Genomic DNA, 19,682 nt, shown 5'->3' on the forward strand with positions numbered 1-19,682 from the left:
AGCTATAAAGAAAAATATGAAAAGAAGCTGCAGAATGTCGGTGACAAAAATAGCAAAATCCATGATTCAAGATACATTCTCCTTTTTCAGCTTAGCAAGCTCTTGCCTGAGGACTCCGGCCCTCTGCAAAACAATATATTACAGCTTTGTCAACTTCGAATTTCTAGAAAGCATTATCTGCAAAGAAATCAAGCATAAAACGAGTAGACGCAATTTGGGTATCAAAGTCATTGAGAGATGCCCTTCTCTTCTGGACAATCAGCTTTCGACCCCATGAGCTATTTTCCCATTTGGTCTTAACATCTGCAAGTCAACATAAAAGTGACTCGAAAGGAAACATTACTTTCAGAAACGATACTTCAATGCCAGTAAAATTATCATCCTTACCAGCCTTCAGCCTTCTCCATAGCTTCAATCAATGTCTTCTTCTTTGGAACACGGGGAATGTCAATTGTGATATCTGTTAATGTAAGCCTCTTGAAGTTCATTTGGCCTCTCACCATATCTGGGGCATCAACAAGTGCCTGCCACATAAAAAACACAACCAGTCAACCACTGAAGCTCCACTTTGGCAAATATCACCTACCTATAAACTCAATAATTACATCTTTCAATGGCCGCTAAAGCTCCGCATTCTATCCGTTCTATAAGCTAACATTGTTCATCAAGTACAATGGCATGCATATATACGGTAATTAACAAGTCAAAACAACAATTGCGGATAACGAACCATCCACACGCAATCATCATAGGATTAGACTGATGTTCTCTGAATCTTCATTTTTCTTCCTGAAGTACCTTCATAGAACACATCAAACCTCTCGAGCCCGAGGTGCATAATGAAGCCCCGACCCTCCAAATAAACAGTAAAACTCAGCACATAAGCTTAAATCATACTAATATCCGACACTCCTACCCAAGTGTAAAGTAAACATTGTGTTGGCACAAGTCTTGAAATACCAAATGACTTGACATAAGGCAGATTCATTTCTACAGCAATTTGCAGATGAAATGAATATTTCAAACAAAAGTACACTCAACAAGATAAACACAGAGAACCCGAACAAAAAACCAGATTGAAAATCCAATTAACTTGGTATAAGAAACAAAAATGCATTAAAAACCCTAAAACCCAGGATGTACTATTGAATTTACCCTTAAACACCCATTACAACATTGACTTCAATAGCTAAAAACCCAAACTCCACTTCATCACTACAAATCCACAACACACCTAAAAATGACAACTTTAAATGAAAATCAATGCTGCATTAAATCTGGGAAGGGGGCATACTCTGTCTTGGTCTACGACATCAACGATGACAACCAACTTGCCGTAGTCTTTTCCGTAGTTAACGAGAGCCACTCTCCCGATCTCAACGTACCTCTTGAACGGCTAAAAAGAATCACGTAAAAAATTAAATGAAAATCAAAATATATGATCGGGAAACGTGAAAAAGAAAGAAGATAGTACTCACCATTTTTGGAATATGTAACGTTTGTGGGTGAATTGGAATGTGCGAAGTAATTGTACTCACCATGTTTGGTTCGTAGACATGTCAGATGAATTTGATTTCAGTAATATAAAATGAAAAAATTGTCCTTCTTATTTTTTTTGTTTAATTTTAGTTTGTTTTATAATTTACATGTAGTAATATATTATAAAAAATTAAAAAATATTAAATTTTTATTTTATTGATTGATTATTCATTTAATAAATTATAAAAATTATACTAATAAATATCATAAGTTAAAATCATTTCAATTAGGGATAGTCATGGGTCGGGTTTTTGGTTCACGACTCGAGAACAAGGGAACTTCCACCTGAGACCCGACCCGACCAAAATAAAGTTTCACCTGACCCGATCTGACCCGAATATATGAATTAGAAACTCAACCCAACCCGAAATAATAAAAAATATTTTATTCAATAAAAACGATGACTTAATTGAAAAAAATTATATATAGAGGGGTATTATTGTAATTATTCATAAATATATAAGGTAAAATTATATATTTTTTTCGGGTTGGGTCGGGTATTTTTCACCCTAAACCCGAACCCGACCCAAATATCACACTTAAAAAACCTGACCCGACCAGAATATCAAACTTAAAAAAAACCGACCCCGAATTTTTTAAAAAAATTCGTCTCGATCGGGTCGGGTCGAAGCCCGTCGGGTCCAGATTGAGTGGTCATCCCTAATCCCAATCAAAATATGTTAATAAGTTACCAAAAGATTGATAAGAGTAGCATGGTCAAATTTCACATTCCCTCCTCTAAAAGATTTCAATTCTATCATGTTATGATATAATTTACTTTCCCTCCCTTGATGAAATTAGATTCTAATTCCCCTTTAAAAACTTGAACCAAACATGGGAAAGTGGTGGAATTGGATTTCAATCTCCCCTAATTCCAAGGATTCCAGTAAACCAAATACTAGTATGCGAAAATTAGGGTTTATATTATATGTTGGTTTCATAGAGTGTTCATAACTAATTAATTTATTTCGCTTAATACAAAAATAACTGTCAATTTATATATATTTTTTTAGAAATGATCATCAGCTCAGTTGGTAGAGTACAAGGCTCTTAACTTTGGGGTCGTGGGATCGAGTCCCACGGAGGGCATTTCATAATTTGGAGGTCTACTATGGAAGCTGCTCTCAACCTAGCGTTGGGGACAACCTACTATCCTACCTCCCCCTTACATATGGAATAAGGGTTAACTAATTTTTTTATATAATTTTTTCTGTTTAATTTTTTTCCCATTTTGTTTATTGTCTAAATGTTACATTTTCAAATGTCTCGATTATAATTGACGCTAAATTCTTTCATTAGTGATCCATATCATACTTAGCTTGGGCGGAATCGGAGAGGACAAGGGGAGCCTTGATATCGTCAATTGTATTTTTAATTATTAATTAATATAAAAATATATATTTTTAAGAAATAAATAAATAAAATTTTTATAAGGCCCTATAGATTAAAAAATTGTATTTATGTGAAATAAAAAAATATTTTAACCCGTCATAATAAATTTCTAATTTCGCCTCTAATGCGTAGGTAATTTTAAAAATTTTACTTTTTTAAAAAAATATAAGTTTTTAAAATTTTATAGAGACGACACGTTTCATTTAATGACATAATTTAATGGCGGTAACAGTCTATGCACCTAAAAATATAATGTTGAAAATGTTAGGAACCCGTATTCACTAAAAAAATAATTTAGACACCTAAATGAGAAAAGTGTATAATTTGGACCCTTATTTTTATATTAAGCCTAGTTTATTTAACCTATTTGTAAACATTTAATCTAAATTTAATTAATTTTGCACGAACCAACTTATCTTAATAATTAAAGGAATCGTTTTCCTAGAGGTCACGTGTTCGAGCACCAGCGACTGCAACAAAATAATTGAGCGTTCATTGTCAAATAATTGAACTTGAAAATATCTAGAACATATATTACTTTGTAATCACCTTAACTTAATAAAAAATAATTTTAAATATTTTAATTTAGAGTAAACTATATAAATAATCATTAGAAATGCCCGTCCAGCTCAGTTGGTAGAGCACAAGGCTCTTATTCTTGTGGTCGTGAGATCGAATCCCACAGAGGACATCTCATAATTCGAAGGTCTCTCACGAAGTTGCTCTCTCTAATTTTTTTATATAAATAATCATTACTGTTTAAATAATTTTTTTCTATTGATATTTCAAAATAACAATTTAATTATGACTATTATCTACAGATATTTCAAAAGTAATACTTTAATCATTTATTTATAATAAATCAGTGTCTTGATCATTTTTAAGATAATAAAATATTAATATGATACATTAAATCAATTGACACCGTTTGATCATGCGATATAATTATTTTGATAACTGATCGACTATTCTCTCTTATAGTTTTAACTGTTGAGAACATTTGAATAAGAAAATTTGTAGAGACTAAGCAGAGCCTTGAAAGTGGTGAAACCAGGCAACATTAAAAGTTGTGAAACCTTCATACATAACATCCAACCAGTCTACCAGATACAAACATTATTCATATATATATATATATATATATATATAGCTTATTCTTGCATTGAACATAACCATTAACACAAGTAAGGACTAGGGAAAACAGGTTGTTCCAAACACTGGTAGCAGCAGCCAGTTGAATCGGTCTGCGATGATCGTCATTAGAGCCTGCTTATTTCCGGATCGATATTCAGCACAAAGCTCATTCATCATTGAAGGAATACGCTGACGGGAAACCTTTGTACGGATCTCCGAGTGTACCGAAATTGCCGGCCCGCGAAAATACAACCTGCATTCATTCATAGCAGCAAGCCTAAGGATTAAATTCTTCCACATATACATGTAATGAAACGATATATGGGAATCCTTGTTATTTGACATGATTAAGGAGTCTAAGACTATAATATTGTATGTATGTATGTATGGAGTTTACCTGGTAATCTATAAGGGTTCCGGTCTTGAAACCAGCAGCACAGTAATCGAAATAGTATTCCCATGTCCGCATGAACTTGTCGTCGAACCCCAGAGCCAGAACTTTGCTGAGGAGGAAAACAAAATATGTTAATCGTCATGAACTTCTCATGCCCATCAAAATCGGCACAATGTGTAGGAGGAGAGAGTTGCTTAAGTACCCTGTGTTTTCCAGGAAAAGTTTTCGCCACCACCTCAACGTGTGGTAATAACTGATTCCGATGTTTTCGACATGCTCCACACTGCAGTCGTGCAATAATCATTGATCAGTTTCTACTGTCGAACAAGGAAAAACGCGTGTCCGATTGTCTAAACAATGAAAGGTGTTACCTGAATCTTGTTGCATTAGCCATGGCTGTCAAATTCCTGTCCAAAGAAAGCAGGGTTCCACCAGGGAAGATATATTCCTTTAGGAAACCTGCTGTTTGCTGAATTTCCTTGGAAAGCTCCTCTGGAATTGATATGAACTGAGGAAAAAGAAAAACAAAAGACCACTCTTGGACATCAATGAATTGTTTCGGCCTAATACGAAGGCGAAAGTTCTATTTTCTCCATTTTAACATTACCTGAAGAACAAAAAGGCCGTCTTCCTTCAATAATTGGTCGCAGCATCTGTAAAACTCCTCAATGTATTCTTCACCAACATGTTCTACCATCTCTCTGAAGAACATAATTGCAAAATGTTGAAACTATTTGTCGTGTAATTACTAAATATAAGTTTGAGGGGAATTTATAGCTTACACAGATATGATTCTGTCAAATTGGTGTTGCTTAGGTAACTGGCGATAGTCGCAGAGAAGTATTTTGATTTTATCCTGATGTTAAGAAATTTGTTAGCTATGGGAAACAAGGTGAAAATCAGAATTATTTGCAGACAGAAGCCGGGGTTTTTTGGGACATGGATACCTCAAGTCCAGCTTCCTTCACTTTTTCTTGAGCATATTTCAGTTGCTGCTCTGATAGAGTGATGCCAGTGTATTTGCATCCTGTTCTTTTGACAGTTTCGATAGCTAAGCTTCCCCAACCGCACCCGATATCGAGAACTTCATGCCACTTCTCTACCCTTGACTGAATGTATCAGAGAACACAATCAAATAAATTATCATAGCAAAAGAAAGTAAAGAATAATGACGAGACCATCATGGATGCTCACTTTCTCAATTAGGGAACTGATTTTTCTTCGCTGTGCGACGTCCAAGTGCTCTTCTCCCGTCTGTAAAGTAGCTTAATATCAATGTCACAACGCTAAAAGATAAAATCTAAATGTTCATGCACTTTTAGAGAAAGAGACATAAGTTGAGATCCTGACCCTAAAAACTCCAGAAGAGTATTGCATCATTTTACCCAAGTATAGAGTGAAAAGCTCGTTGCTCTGCAGACAAAATTTGCAGGGAATTGGTTAGCTTTGATTTGATAAATCCAGTTGAAAATAGACTTATCCGTGGCTAGTGCATGGTAACACCGAGTTAGTAACATAGTTCCTTAACAGAGAGTTATCCGGACAAAGTTTGCAAGTTGTAATACAAATAACTTGTTGGAGGGTGCATACTGCATATGTTTTTATGATACCTTGTAACCAAAGTCATGATTACTTACCAGATCATAATGACGAGCGATGTTCCTACGAGCCTGCGTAATGGTATTTTGTCTCATGAGATGCTTCACGAAATACTTTACCGATGATATACTAGCTGTTAACAGTGCAGGTGACCACCAAGTCCTGCAACCAATTAAACGTCCATGCTTAATGAACTGATTTGTTTACGGATTCTACTAGTATCGCAATCGAGATTCTTCTTCAAGCTATAACAAACCTTCTTTTATTTGAGGTAGCTGAATTCTCTTTGTTGGCAACGAGTATCTGCAAAGTTGTCATTGAAGATTATGATATCATAAATTGTACTGTATTTACGGGAACAGGTCTTGTGAACCTTTTCTTACCCGGAAAAGATTCAGAAGACCATCATTTTCATCGACGAAAGAAAAATCTCCATTGATATATGCATCTGCAAGGCCTATATCAGCTTCTTTCATAATCTGGGAGAAAACGTACCCAATGTCCATTAGCACTATATTATAATATTAACAACTAATCCAACATGGTCGAAAATTCAAGTAGAGTTTACCCTCCAGTAAAACTGAGGATTGTGCACTTTCAGGACTGTTTTAAGAGGACATTTTTCCATGTTTCCTTTGAAAGTGAAAATTTTGCCTCCTTCCTCTGAGAAACTGGCGAATGTCACACAACAAATTGTGTCAAATTCAAGAAGAAAAACATGTACTGAAATAAAAAATGCTAAAAGAGTGATCATATTTAAGAACTCACATTACGCAGCCCACGGATATATATTGTTGAAAGAATTTAGTAACAAAGAGGCGTGCCGTTGTTTCCATGAAAGACGGTGCCATATTCTTTGGACTGTGCAGAACAGAAGACTTCTTTCCCAAGAAACCATGTGCAGCATCCATGCCAGCCTGCAAAAAAAAGAGCTCTTTATTAGAATGCGTTGCAAGTTCTTGTAAGTTCGTTGCAGCCTAAACTAAAGGCATTTATAAGATTGAATCATTGTTAAAGTTATAAATAAGCTGAAATCATAAGATGCCTACCTTTAATTCATCCTCATGGAGGCCATAACCTGAAAAAATCATAAACAGATACTCAGATGAGAGGCAGTCGACATGATGCATCATTTTCGTATAATGATAACACTAATAAAATTTAACTGTCTAGCTAATAAGCACAGCACACTGCCAGCAGCAAGAATACTTCGCTGATAATCATCTATTACAAGAGTACTAAAAGAGCAATTACTTTTCTTGAAATGGATGAATCTCATAATACTATTGCTCAAAATGTTTAGTGATTTCATGACGGAAATATCTCACCACAGAACCAGATTCCTCTCTTCCCTTGAATTTGACCAAGCTCAAGAGAAGCTTTTGAGGCACCAACTGACGGAATTGCATAGCCGGTTGACCACTTAAGTAAGGTTTTCTTTGGGGTATGGTCTGGATTGACTGTCACAAAAAATGGCTGACTTGTTTTCTCAATTTTCTGAAAAAGTAATAAGAACCAATCAGCAGCATTACTCAAAAGTTACAACTTGATAAACAACCAATTATTTTAGTAATTCTGACGAGACAGATGAAATATGACAAGTTTAACATCTTGTTTACTCAAAGAACTTGCCGCATACCTGCAGTGCATCAAGCCAATATGTTAAGCTTGCTTTATTTTCTCTAGTATTGAGAAAATTCAGTGCACCCCAAGCTGATTTGTTTTGTGGCATTAAACTGCTGTCCTGGTGAAGGTACATATCACTGCGAACAGAAAAATTGATCAGCTTTCTTGAATTTTAGTAAGCTCTAGAAGGTCGAAGTTCCTGTCTTCGAATGAATTTTGACATCGTAAACTAGATCGAGTCATCGTTTACTGATATCAACTTGTACGCATATTAATTTTGAAATGCAGGTAGGCACAACATTAAGTATATAGATCAGAGAGGGGGTATAAGTTGTAGTACATGGAAGCATATTGGACTGCACCCAATACTCTTGTTTCTTCGAATGTTGCTTGTTTTCCTAATATTCTCAGGGCCGTGGGAGCATCAACAGCCATTATGCATCCACTGTAAGTTTCTTCGGAATCATCTCCACACACCACGGTGGTACCTGGTAATCCATTTATACAATTATCCTTGGAGGTCCATAAATCTCAGATAGGAAAAATGTCTTGCATCTATATGAGAAATTTCAAGAAAGTGATGCTCAAAGGAAAGAGCAACATCTCCACACATGATAATCCATTTATACAATTATCCTTGGAGGTCCATAAATCTCAGATAGAAAAAATGTCTTGCGTCTATATGGGAATTTTCAAGAAAGTGATGCTCAAAGGAAAGAGCCCGTGTTGCCTGATTCAAAACTTAACACGGAAATATGAGAAGGGGAGCACAATCACTCACCTTTATCGGCAGGCAAAACAGATTCTACTTCAGAACCAAGTTTAAATTGACACCCTTTAGTCTCCAGCACTTCTCTGACCTGATTTTATTGAATCAGAACACACTTTTATTTAGTTTACATCAGTAGAACCTCCGAGTTTTTTTACTTTTGAACAACCTATGTCACGATATAAGATGAACACATATGGAGTCGGAGAGTTTAGGAAACTAGTAAAAGTGCTCACCCTTTTAACAAAATGTGAGTTCCCTTTGATAGTCAACCACTGAGGCTGCCCAAATTGCTTAGGGTGGAAATGGAAAACAACAAGATCAACAAACGAAATCAGCATATCAGGTCTTATGACTAGGTAGTATTCATTTGGGAAATTAATCAAACACCTGGTATAGATGGTGAGTACGACAAAACGAAAGAACAGAGAAGGCTGAAAACTTCATAACATCTTCCTTGGAGCTTGACCACATTGATCCACATATGGGAGCCTGCCAAATTTCAATGATTTAATTAGTATAAACAAATCTCAACAAACAATTGGATGAAACATATATATCCTTCAGCAGCTCACTAGAAAAGTGTCCTGAAAATTTTCAGAGTAGCCCTTTGACTTAATAAACTCTCCCAAGGTTTCATTACGATCAATGTCAGGGTTGTTCTCAACTGATCCAAGGTAGCTGCACAACACAAGTGGATATACATCAGGAAAACACATAATAAGGGCAGTTGAGGAATCGTGAAATCGAGAAAGGTTGAACCTCTCGACGTCGTTCCCGAATTTGATGATCTCTCTGAGGTTCTGCCAGTTGAAAGGATTCAACAGCTTCTTCTTTTGAGCAAAGTAGTTTGAAAAGCCATATTGGCTGCACCACTCGTAGCCATCGCCTTTGTCATGGCTAACCGAGAAGGAAACATCGGATGTCTCCACATCAACTCCAAGGCTATCGAACATCTCTAACAGTGTTGCATATCTCGCCTGTCAAGTTTCCCATGTATACATATAAGTCCATGAATTGTTTCTTAACAAAAACATAGAAAATCTTGGAGCTCATAGAACAGATTCCATGCATTTGCGATCCTCTGCCTTGCGATCTATATTCAAAGATCATAGTTCACGATCATGTACGTGTTAATATTCTCTATATATGGTAAAATGAAATTGCACGTTAATTATTTGATTAGGAGCACTAACTAAGTATACTAATCATAAACTAATTGTCAATCTTATCTTAAAATTAAGGTTAAATTACGAGTTTAGTACCTAAATTATTAGTTTTAGCCCATTTTAGTATCTAAACTTTCAATTTTTTCAAAATCATAACTAAACTTTAGTTTTTGTTTATTTTAACTTTAGTTTTCGTTTCATTTTAATATACTGTTCAAATTTTAACGTTAGGTTTTGAAAAACTTGAAAGCTTAGGTATTAAAACGGACCAAAACTGATAGTTTAGGTACTAAATGCGTCAAATTTTTAATGATGTGATACTGAAATGAAACAGAAACTAAACTTTATAAATGATTTTAAAAAAATTAAAAGTTTAGATACTAAAACGACCAAAACTTATAGCTTAGATACTAAATGCGTAGTTCACCTAAACTGAAATACATTGACTAACTTAATAAAGCTGGTCCACATCAGGCCCCAAGTATAACGACAGGTAGACATTTCAATTTATTGAAAATAAATACTTAGAAAAGGCTTTCAGATTACTAATCTACAGATAAATTCAAAGTTGTATGAAGAATATAAAAATTTATAATAATGATAATTATTCGACGGTTTTACGTAGGAATGGGCAAGGGTCGGGTACCCGACCTTGAGAACAAGGAGTCCTCCACCCGAGACCCGATTCGACCAAAATAAGTTTTCACCCGACCCGAAATAATAAAAAAATATTTTTATTCAATAAAAATAGTGACTTAATTGAAAAAAAAATATAAAGGATATTATTATAATTATTGTTAAATATTTAAGGTAAAATTATATATATTTTTCGGGTCAGTTCGGGTATTTTCACCCTAAACCCGAATCCGACCCGAAATCAAATTTTTTTAAAAAAATTTCAAGTCGAGTCGAAACCTTTAAGTTCGAGTCCAATGCCCATCCCTAGTCTTACGCGGTTGTACGAGTATTCTAAGTACGTTAATTATATTTTGAACCGAGGAAAATGAAAGGACACTATAAGGTCGCACTTAGGCGGGCAAAATCAATGAGATAATGCTCTCGAAGTTTTTATTTACGAGATAATGCAGTGCTCAGATTAATTGCTCAAATGGGGTAAATTCTACAGTGATGGTCGTAGGTCGCTATGCCATCCGGGCGACCTACGACGTGGCAGCATCCAGACGAACCACCATAGGTCGCCATGCACGCCCGGCATCCTTATAGGTCTGCCATGCACGCCGATCTTTGCTATGCATGGCCATGCACGGGGCATGTGGGAGCGGGAGCTGTGCATGGACCAAGCTCTGGCATCGCGACCAAGCTTTAACCCTATCCCTCATGCATGCGTACCAAGCTTTAACCCTATCCCTCCATGACGACCTACACCCCAAGTGCATGGCCCATGCATAGCTCCCGCACAGCTCTCGCTCCCACATGCCCCGTGCATGGCCATGCATAGCAAAGATCGGCGTGCATGGCGACCTATAAAGACGCCGGGCTTGCATGGCGACCTATAAGGACGTCGGGCGTGCATGGCGACCTATGGTGGTTCATCTGGATGCTGCCACGTCGTAGGTCGCCCGGATGGCATGGCGACCTACGGCCATCACTGTAGAATTTACCCCATTTGAGCAATTAATCTGAGCACTGCATTATCTCGTGAAATAAAAACTTCGAGAGCATTATCTCGTTGATTTACCCGGCTCAAGTGTGCAACCACAAGTTTGATTATTTAAATTATTAAAAAGTTAAAATGAAATAAATTTAATAATATTTAATATTTTATTTCACTCTCTCTCTCAACCACTATCTATAAAGATAATAGCAAGAATCAAATAAATAAATATTGTCTAGAAGTACTTTAATGTTTTGATAATTTGATCATTAAACTTTACTCTAATATTAAAATGGAGAAAAATATATGAAAATTTAAAAAAAATGGATGCTGAATTCTAGATTAAAAGATTTAATTACCGTTAAAAATATATTTTAAAAAATTAAAAAATCGACCCGATTCAAATTATGTGTTTAGTATCTAAACTATCAGTTTTTATAAGTTTTAGTACCTAAAATTTTATTTTTTTTAAAAATCATTAATAAAATTTAGTTTTTGTTTCATTTTATTATCACGCCGTTAAAACTTTAATTTTTGTTTCATTTTAGTACTCAAGTTCAAAATTTATTGTTAAGTTTTGAAAATATTGAAATCAATCAGACCAAAATCGATAGTTTAGGTACTAAATGCGTTAAGTTTTTCTACGGCGGGTACTAAAATGAAGTGAAAACTAAATATTAAGTATGTTTTATAAAAAATTAAAAGTTTAGATATTAAAACTGACTAAAATTAATAGTTTAAGTACTAAATATGTAATTTAACCTAAAAGTATATACTATAGTGACGACTCACTTAAAGGATTTTTCAAAGTACAAACAACTTAGAAAGACAGTGACAGACTGACAGTCTTACTGGATTAAGGAATACGAAGCCGAGGTCTAGATCGACGGCATCGAAGTTGACGGTCTTTGCATGGCCGCCTAATCGGTCTTCACTGTCGTAAACCACCACGGAAACGCCGTCTTTGGCCAACACGTAGGCCGAAACAAGACCTTTGATCCCACCTCCGATCACCGCTACTGTACTCATCGCCGCTCACTCTCTCACGTACAGCTTTACCTGGCATTAAAAAAAAACCATGAATTTTCGTCCAAAAATAAAAAGCTCGAAATGCGTTTGAGGAAATGCTTGAAAGAACTTCGAAACCTACGATTGAATGAAGTGGAATCCCAGCCCAAACAAGAACTGTAAATTGATTTCCAGATTGCTTTCCCGATGGTCATATATATAAGGAAATGTCGGAACTGATGCCCATAGTGGATGACCATGACTTAATATATTATTATTATATTTCGTGGTACGTTATCACGGGAGTGAATAAAATATTTGTACGATCGGTTGATTAAAGTAGTAAGTAATTTAAAATCATTTACTTAACGTCTCGAGTTTGAGTTTTTATATATGTAAAAAATAACTGCCGAAATATTCACCCACCAAAACGAGGTGTCGGTCCAGATTAGTCAAAGCGAAGCCTTGGAACATGAGAAAAAATATTTTTTATGTGAATTTTATTTTATAATTGATAGAGAGAGTGATAACGATTTTATATAAATTTTATTAAATATGAGCTAGATTATTATTATTATATATATAATTTTACTAAAAATTATTTATATCTTTAGAGGAGAGACTTTTTTTATTTTGTTTAGTTTGTAAAAAAATACAAGGATAAAAAGTATCAGTATATAATAATTATTATTTATAGAAAATATTATTTTTATAATTTTACAATTAAATTGGAATCTTGTAAATTAGAATTCATCTCATTATTCATTTAATTAAATTCGATTAATATTCAATTTGAATTAATCGATTAATAAATTATATATATTATATAAAAAATAATAATAATAATAATTAATGTATTTTTTAATGGTAAATAAAGAAAACATAACAGAGCTTAGGTGTTGACTGTCTTCATAGAACGCTTGGCCCACTTCCTGAAGTGGATCATGGTTTCTTCATTAAATAAATATTTTATAAATATTTATTTGTTTGAATAAAAGGAAAAAAATTCATCTGACTTCATTTAATTCTTTTTATTGTTTTCAATGTATTTAATATTTTAATTGATTGAATTATTGTTTGATGACTTCATGATAATAATTTAATTATCAAGGCTTTAATATTTTGTTTGATGTGGGGAATGTGGTCCCCTTCGAAAATAAAATTAAGGGTAAAATATATAAATAGTCCTCAAATTGTTAGGACATTTGTATTTAGTCACCTAACTTTCAAAACTTACAACTCAATCAGTAATATTTTAGTTTATTTTCAGTATGGTAATTACCGTTATCTTCTGTTAGTTAGGGCTGACGTGACACGTTACCTCCGTTACCTCCTCTTCTTCTTCTTCAACAAAAAATTAATCAAATACAAAAACTCAAGCAATATATACATAAAATAGTGAGTAAACCAAACACCCAAAACCGCTAGGATTTTGGAGATCAACCCAGTTACCCAAATCCTATATTTTATCCATTGATTAAGAACAAAAGGAAAGGAAAGGAAAAGAACAGAAAGAACACGAGTCAAGGCATCTAAAATCTCATTCCACATCGGGGGCAGCCAATGAGAAATTGAAAATTAAGCCTCCAGGCTCCAACTGCAAATCAAAATTTTGAAACAATCCAAGTTGAACAAGAAAGAGATGATTGAAGGCGAAGGGAGGAGCGAAGTGAGCAAAGCATGCTTGTATGTGGTACTTTGGTGTACTACCATTGTGCCTACCGCAATTCAACCATTCTCTCTCTCTCTCTCTCTCTTCTCCGATGTCTTAATCGTTCTCCTTTGCTCTCTTGCCATTCTCGGCCTCCTCTTTCGTTAAATGAACATCTTGTACTCTTTCTTTCTTTTTCACCTCTGGGTTTCTTTCAAATTATTGTTTTCATCTGTTTTATTTGTTGGGGTTTACACCTTTTACACCAAGTCTCCTTGCAATGTAATCAATAAATAAAATTGGGGTTACAGGGTTCATCTTCCATTGAAGTGTAGAGAGTACCAAAAGCTAAAAGAATCGGGTCTAGACGATATGAAGAAGACAGTGGGTTTGTGAACTACAGTGTTTTTATTCCCTATTTTATGTATATATTGTTTGGTTTTTTAGATTTGATTAATTTTCTGTTGGAGAAAAAGAAAAGTTGATGGAGGTAACGTGATGAATTAAAAGTTTAATAATTATATTGTAAGTTTTAAAAGTTAGGTGACCAAAATATATGTGCTCTCAAAGTTTGGGGACTATTTATATATTTTACCCTAAAATCAATGGTAAACTACTTATTTAATATCTAAACTATCAATTTTGATTTGTTTCAGTATCTAACTTTTAAATTTTTTAAAAATTAAACTTAAAGGTTAGTTTATATTTACATTTTTTGATGTGTTTAGTGTTTAAATTATCAATTATGATTCGTTTTAGTACCTAAACTTTTTCAAATTTTTTTAAAACTTAATGGTAAATTTTTAACATGGTATTAAAATAAAGCAAAAATTAAAGTTTTTGATGATCATGTACTAAAATTAAATAAAAACTAAACTTTAGGTATAATTTTTTTAAAAAAAGTAAAAATTCATATACTAAAATATACAAAAATTGATAATTTAGGTATTAAACGCGTAATTACCTGAAAATCAATTGTGTCGGAAACATTATATAAAAGAACATAGAATCGGAACAACAATTAGTTGGTTTAGTGAGATGAGACACCAAATTTCTTAAACAATGTCAAAGGTTCAAACTTTGATGTTTACGAATGATGTAAACTGAATTGAGAGGGTCGTCATCGCCTTTGTAGTACTCTATCTGAATTATTCGATCAATAGATCGAATACCATTTTGATTAATTAAAAAAACATACCAATCGGGAAGAAGCCAATAATCTTTATATTAAGGGGCTTAATTTTGAGATATTAGTGGTCACGTGACGAGATTGAAATATCATAATACATACAAATTTTCATATTATAAAAATGGTAATCAAACCAAATATGACAAACGTAAAAAAATTATTGCCATGGACCAAAGATATTTTTGTTACGCCACGTGCATTCTTCTAATTAAACTGGTTTATTTTAAATTTATTTTAATTTATATTACAATATGTTTTAAATATAATTATATATTTAAAAAAACAATCCCTCAAGTGTGAGTTTGCTGAATTTATGATCTAATCATGGGGGTAATTTGGGGAAATCAACATCAATTACTAAGTGGCAACTTGTTTTATGTCGAGCAATTATTGTTCAAACTACAACAAATAATGTTCTTTTTAATATTATAATTTTCCTTTTTCTAAAGATAAGATAGTGGCCAACCAACAACTTGCTAGTATGGTAGGATAAGGTACTAAGTTTATTAAGTAAAATTAGGAGTTCGAATCCTGACGTTTATGAATGAAACAAATTAGGTTAGGAGGGTCGACATTGTCTCTACAGTATCTGATCTAAATTAATCGGTCAATGAATCAGATATCAATGATTAATTAAAATAAGATACCGGCTAGACTAATGACCTTACTCAAATTATTGTATTTGTAATTATTTTTTTAAATTAATGTAGACATAGACTGAGATTGGATTTTATGTTAGAGAATAAATTTGAACTTTTAAAATTCTAGTGGACGAACTTGAACTTAAAAATCTTAGGGGATGATTTTTGAACTTATAAAATTATAAGGGATGAAAACAAATTTTCAATAAAAATCACAGAAAAAATATAAAACATATAATAATTTTAAAAATTCAGGGGCGACTGCTCCACTCACCCCTCCATCCATCCCTGGTTATAGATCAAATTTTCAATTAAATCTGAGAATTATATTATTTCAGATAAATTCAATTTAATTTGAATTTTAAAAAATTATTTGATTCGAATTTTTGAATCGATTTTCAAGATAAAATATACATCTAATATAAATATAAAAAAAACATTTTTATTTAATAAAATAAACACCTAATTAAAAACATAAAAAAATTAATAAATATATCTAAATATATATAATAAAATTATACAATCATTTCGAAACAAATATAAAAATTCACTCTAAAATTGAACTTGACACCGTCTTTTCGGGGTTGACTTAGGCAAGACGGGTAAGGTGATCGTTCCCTTAAAAATTTAAAATTATCATGTATTTTTATTAAAAAATTATTTTAACCTTTAAATTTTATAAATTAAAGTTCGACTCCTAATATAAAATTATGTAACCGTCCCGCCGCCTCTAATAAAACTCGACCTGCTCAAAAGTTATTTTAATTTTAACTTTTACATTGGCATCGTGTTTATATTATTTAATAGTAATATTTAAAGCGCAATGATTAGAAGATTAAATGGTAATTTCCAGTACTAGTGTTAGGTGAATCATCCCATCGAGATGCGGCAAGGAATTATTAATTGAGGGGGTTAGGTGGAACAAGCTGCGAAGCAAAATCATCTGTGTACACGTGACAGTCTGACAAAATCGACAATATGTTATATGTCAATACATACAAAATTTCATGTTATAAAAATTGGAAAATAACAAAAAAAGATGGCAGGGATGCCAAAAGTGATTTTCCCAATATTAAATGCGGTTAGGTGACACTCACAGATTTTTATTATGCCACGTGCATTTCTGCTCCTAGTTTAATCCGACTGCACTTCGAATTTTAAAATGAAAAGATATGATTTAAAATTAGGCATTTTATTTTTCTTAATTTTACGTCATTTTCTTTGCAACGTTTTGGAATAAAAATGTTTAATTGATTAATTATTCTATTTTTTTAGTTACAGATATCCTTTAAAATAAATTATCTTTTAATCATTGGAGATTTAATGATCGTTAACTAATTTATTGTTTAATATTAAATTTAATTTTTAATTAAAATATCATATATTGTATTTTTGCTGATTCACAAGCTTTTCACTCGTACTTAATGTATTTTAGTACATTTTTTGATAAAATAATTAGATAAGAAATTCGCAATTGATGAAATTATTTATTGTTTAATCAGTAAGCCTCTTGTAGTTTGTAATTAGTTAAATTATTTATTGTTTTAATGAAATGTACTCAAACAAACAAACAAAATTGTCAGTGGACTAATTTTAAAATAATGAATCTTGAGAAATCCTTCCCGACAGTGTTGATATTAAAAAACATCCTCAAAGTTATTTCCTTTCACGAACAACGATGTAAGCGTTTAAGTTCGAATCTCTTAATATTTAAATATATTTTATTTTATCTTAATGTTATTAAAATAAAGGGTAAACTACATATTTAATATCTAAATTATCAGTATCGATCCGTTTTAGTATATAAACTTTTAATTTTTTCAAAATTATATCTAATGTTTAGTTTTTGTTTTATTTTAGTATCTTGTCGTTAAAAACTTAACGCGTTTATAATTTAAATTATCAATTTTGATCTGTTTTAGTACTTAAACTTTAATTATTTTCAAAACTTAACATTAGATTTTTAGTGGGATACTAAAATGAAACAAAAAGTAAATTTTAAGTATAATTTTGAAAAAATAAAATTTTAGACACTAAAACATACCAAAACTGATCATTTAGATACTAAAATCATAATTTATCCTAAAATAAATTGTCCTAATTTTTACACCTCCTTCGGTCCATCCCTGCCCACTCGTCCCATCTCTAGATGGGAAAGTTTCGATATTAGATGGAGCAAGAAATAATAACATTTGATATCAGAGACAAAATGAAGATTTTGTCCTAACAAAACTCATAAGTTAGAATGAAACTAACAAATTTTAATCTTGAATAACCAAAACAAAAATACAAACAAAATTCAGTGACCAAAAATGTTATTTACCCTAAATAAAATAGGGACAAGTCCACTATAAAAGCATTTTACAAAGGTACCTTTCAAAATAATTGTCCTATTTGTCATGATTAAATATATTTTATTATTTTTGTACACGTCATTTTTTCTTTTTATTTTTTATATAACTTATAAACGGACACAATTAAATTATTAATGTCATTTTCCTCTCACTTCATCTCCACTTTTATCCATCCTGATTCTCTGCATCTAAATCCCGTTTACGTAAATTAATTATATTACATTTATTGATTTATTAAATTATTTTAAATTAAAATATAAATCAAATTTATTATATTTTTAAATATTGTTAGTTTATTAAATTGTTTTAAATTATAAGATCAATTTGATATAATATGTAAATTTTAAAAATTAAAATTTTTATTATATTACATCACATCATTATTTCTATTAAGATAATGGTTAAATTTTATTAACATACAATACGAATTTCCATGGTTAAGAAAGATTTGTTCGTAAGATAACTAATGGAAGAGAAATAATAAAAATTTGGGTAAATTACACATTTAGTACCAAAACTATCAATTCTGATTCATTTTAGTACCTAATTTTTTTTTTCAAAATCATACCTAACGTTTAGTTTTACTTCATTTTAATAGCCGTTAACAATTTAATGCATTTAGTATCTAAACTATCAGTTTTAGTCTGTTTTATTACCTAGACTTTAAAAAATTCAAAACTTAACACTAAATTTGGAACATGGTACTAAAATGAAATAAAAATTAAACTTTAAATATGCTTTTGAAAAAAAATGAAAATTTAAATACTAAAACGGACAAAAATTGATAGTTTAAATACCGCGTAATTTACCATAAAAAAAATTATTCCGTTGATATTATTATTATTATTATTATTAGTTTATTATTATATTATTAAACATATAAAAACGTTAATTATTTTTCTCACAATTCAATCATGTCCCCTACATCTAGGAGTGTACTCGGTTTGGTTCGATTTTAACTAAAATATGAATCGACGACCTTTATCGATTTTTGAAAATATGAACTGAAACCGAATGGTACAAAAACCACGGTTCAATTCAACGATTTTTTACTATTCATTATTTTTCAAACTCAACCTAAAAAAAGAGCAAATTTAAAGTTTAAATCAAGTGCAATTATATAAATTTAAATTTATAAAAAATATTATTAGTTTTAATATTTTATTTTTTAATTTATCTTATAATAAATTCAAGATGAATTTATTTTTTTTTATTTTTTAATTTGGTTTAATTCGATTCAAACAGTTTCCATATGGAAAAACCAAAACCGAACTTAATTGTATATTTAATTTTTAAATCGAACCGCAAATTAAAAAAAACTGAACCAAACTAAATCAAATGTCTAATTTAGATCGATTTTTCAATTTCTTTCAATTTCGTTGCTTAGCCCTACTTCATATATGCATGTTCTCTAGATTCGTCTGTTTGGTTAGGTAGGATTCACAAATGGATAGGAAATATTTTATTAATAAAAAACGAGTTATTAAATTTGGATTTAAATTTATTAAAAAAAACTTAAATTACCGATTTATTTTATCTATTTATCTTTTCCATTTTTTTAATTTAATTCCTCTCTTCTTGTTTTTTCCGCCAAAGTGTTAT

The 19,682-nt window shown here is 31.9% G+C and overlaps 2 protein-coding genes across 3 annotated transcripts; both read right to left on the bottom strand.

Annotated features, from left to right (window-relative positions):
- Positions 1-363: 363 nt before the first annotated feature.
- Positions 364-14,287, bottom strand: LOC120176132 (60S ribosomal protein L14-2-like). 2 transcript variants are annotated; one of them, XM_039182631.1, is made up of 4 exons: positions 14,280-14,287; positions 13,956-13,963; positions 1,295-1,396; positions 364-524 (listed from the first exon to the last, which is right to left on the bottom strand). In XM_039182631.1, exons 2-4 carry the CDS (start codon positions 13,956-13,958, stop codon positions 384-386), a joined length of 246 nt encoding a protein of 81 aa, XP_039038562.1. In that variant the 5' UTR covers positions 13,959-13,963; positions 14,280-14,287; the 3' UTR covers positions 364-383. The 2 variants fall into 2 exon arrangements, with proteins under 2 accessions (XP_039038562.1, XP_039038561.1); XM_039182630.1 differs by lacking the exons at positions 13,956-13,963; positions 14,280-14,287 and adding an exon at positions 1,479-1,510.
- On the bottom strand, positions 3,974-12,479 carry LOC120176131. The gene is made up of 25 exons (XM_039182629.1): positions 12,388-12,479; positions 12,090-12,296; positions 9,216-9,433; positions 9,029-9,134; positions 8,844-8,945; positions 8,690-8,746; positions 8,466-8,544; positions 8,025-8,172; positions 7,698-7,821; positions 7,387-7,555; positions 7,108-7,136; positions 6,827-6,975; positions 6,627-6,729; positions 6,442-6,537; positions 6,315-6,361; positions 6,097-6,220; positions 5,810-5,872; positions 5,654-5,713; positions 5,407-5,568; positions 5,242-5,315; positions 5,067-5,160; positions 4,831-4,967; positions 4,662-4,742; positions 4,463-4,568; positions 3,974-4,318 (listed from the first exon to the last, which is right to left on the bottom strand). The coding sequence occupies exons 2-25, from the start codon at positions 12,264-12,266 to the stop codon at positions 4,232-4,234; spliced, it is 2,592 nt and encodes an 863-aa protein (XP_039038560.1). The 5' UTR covers positions 12,267-12,296; positions 12,388-12,479; the 3' UTR covers positions 3,974-4,231.
- Positions 14,288-19,682: the final 5,395 nt, after the last annotated feature.

This window comes from Hibiscus syriacus, unplaced genomic scaffold, assembly GCF_006381635.1.
Source record: "Hibiscus syriacus cultivar Baekdansim isolate YM2019G1 unplaced genomic scaffold, ASM638163v2 tig00112226_pilon, whole genome shotgun sequence".
Lineage (NCBI taxonomy): Eukaryota > Viridiplantae > Streptophyta > Magnoliopsida > Malvales > Malvaceae > Hibiscus > Hibiscus syriacus.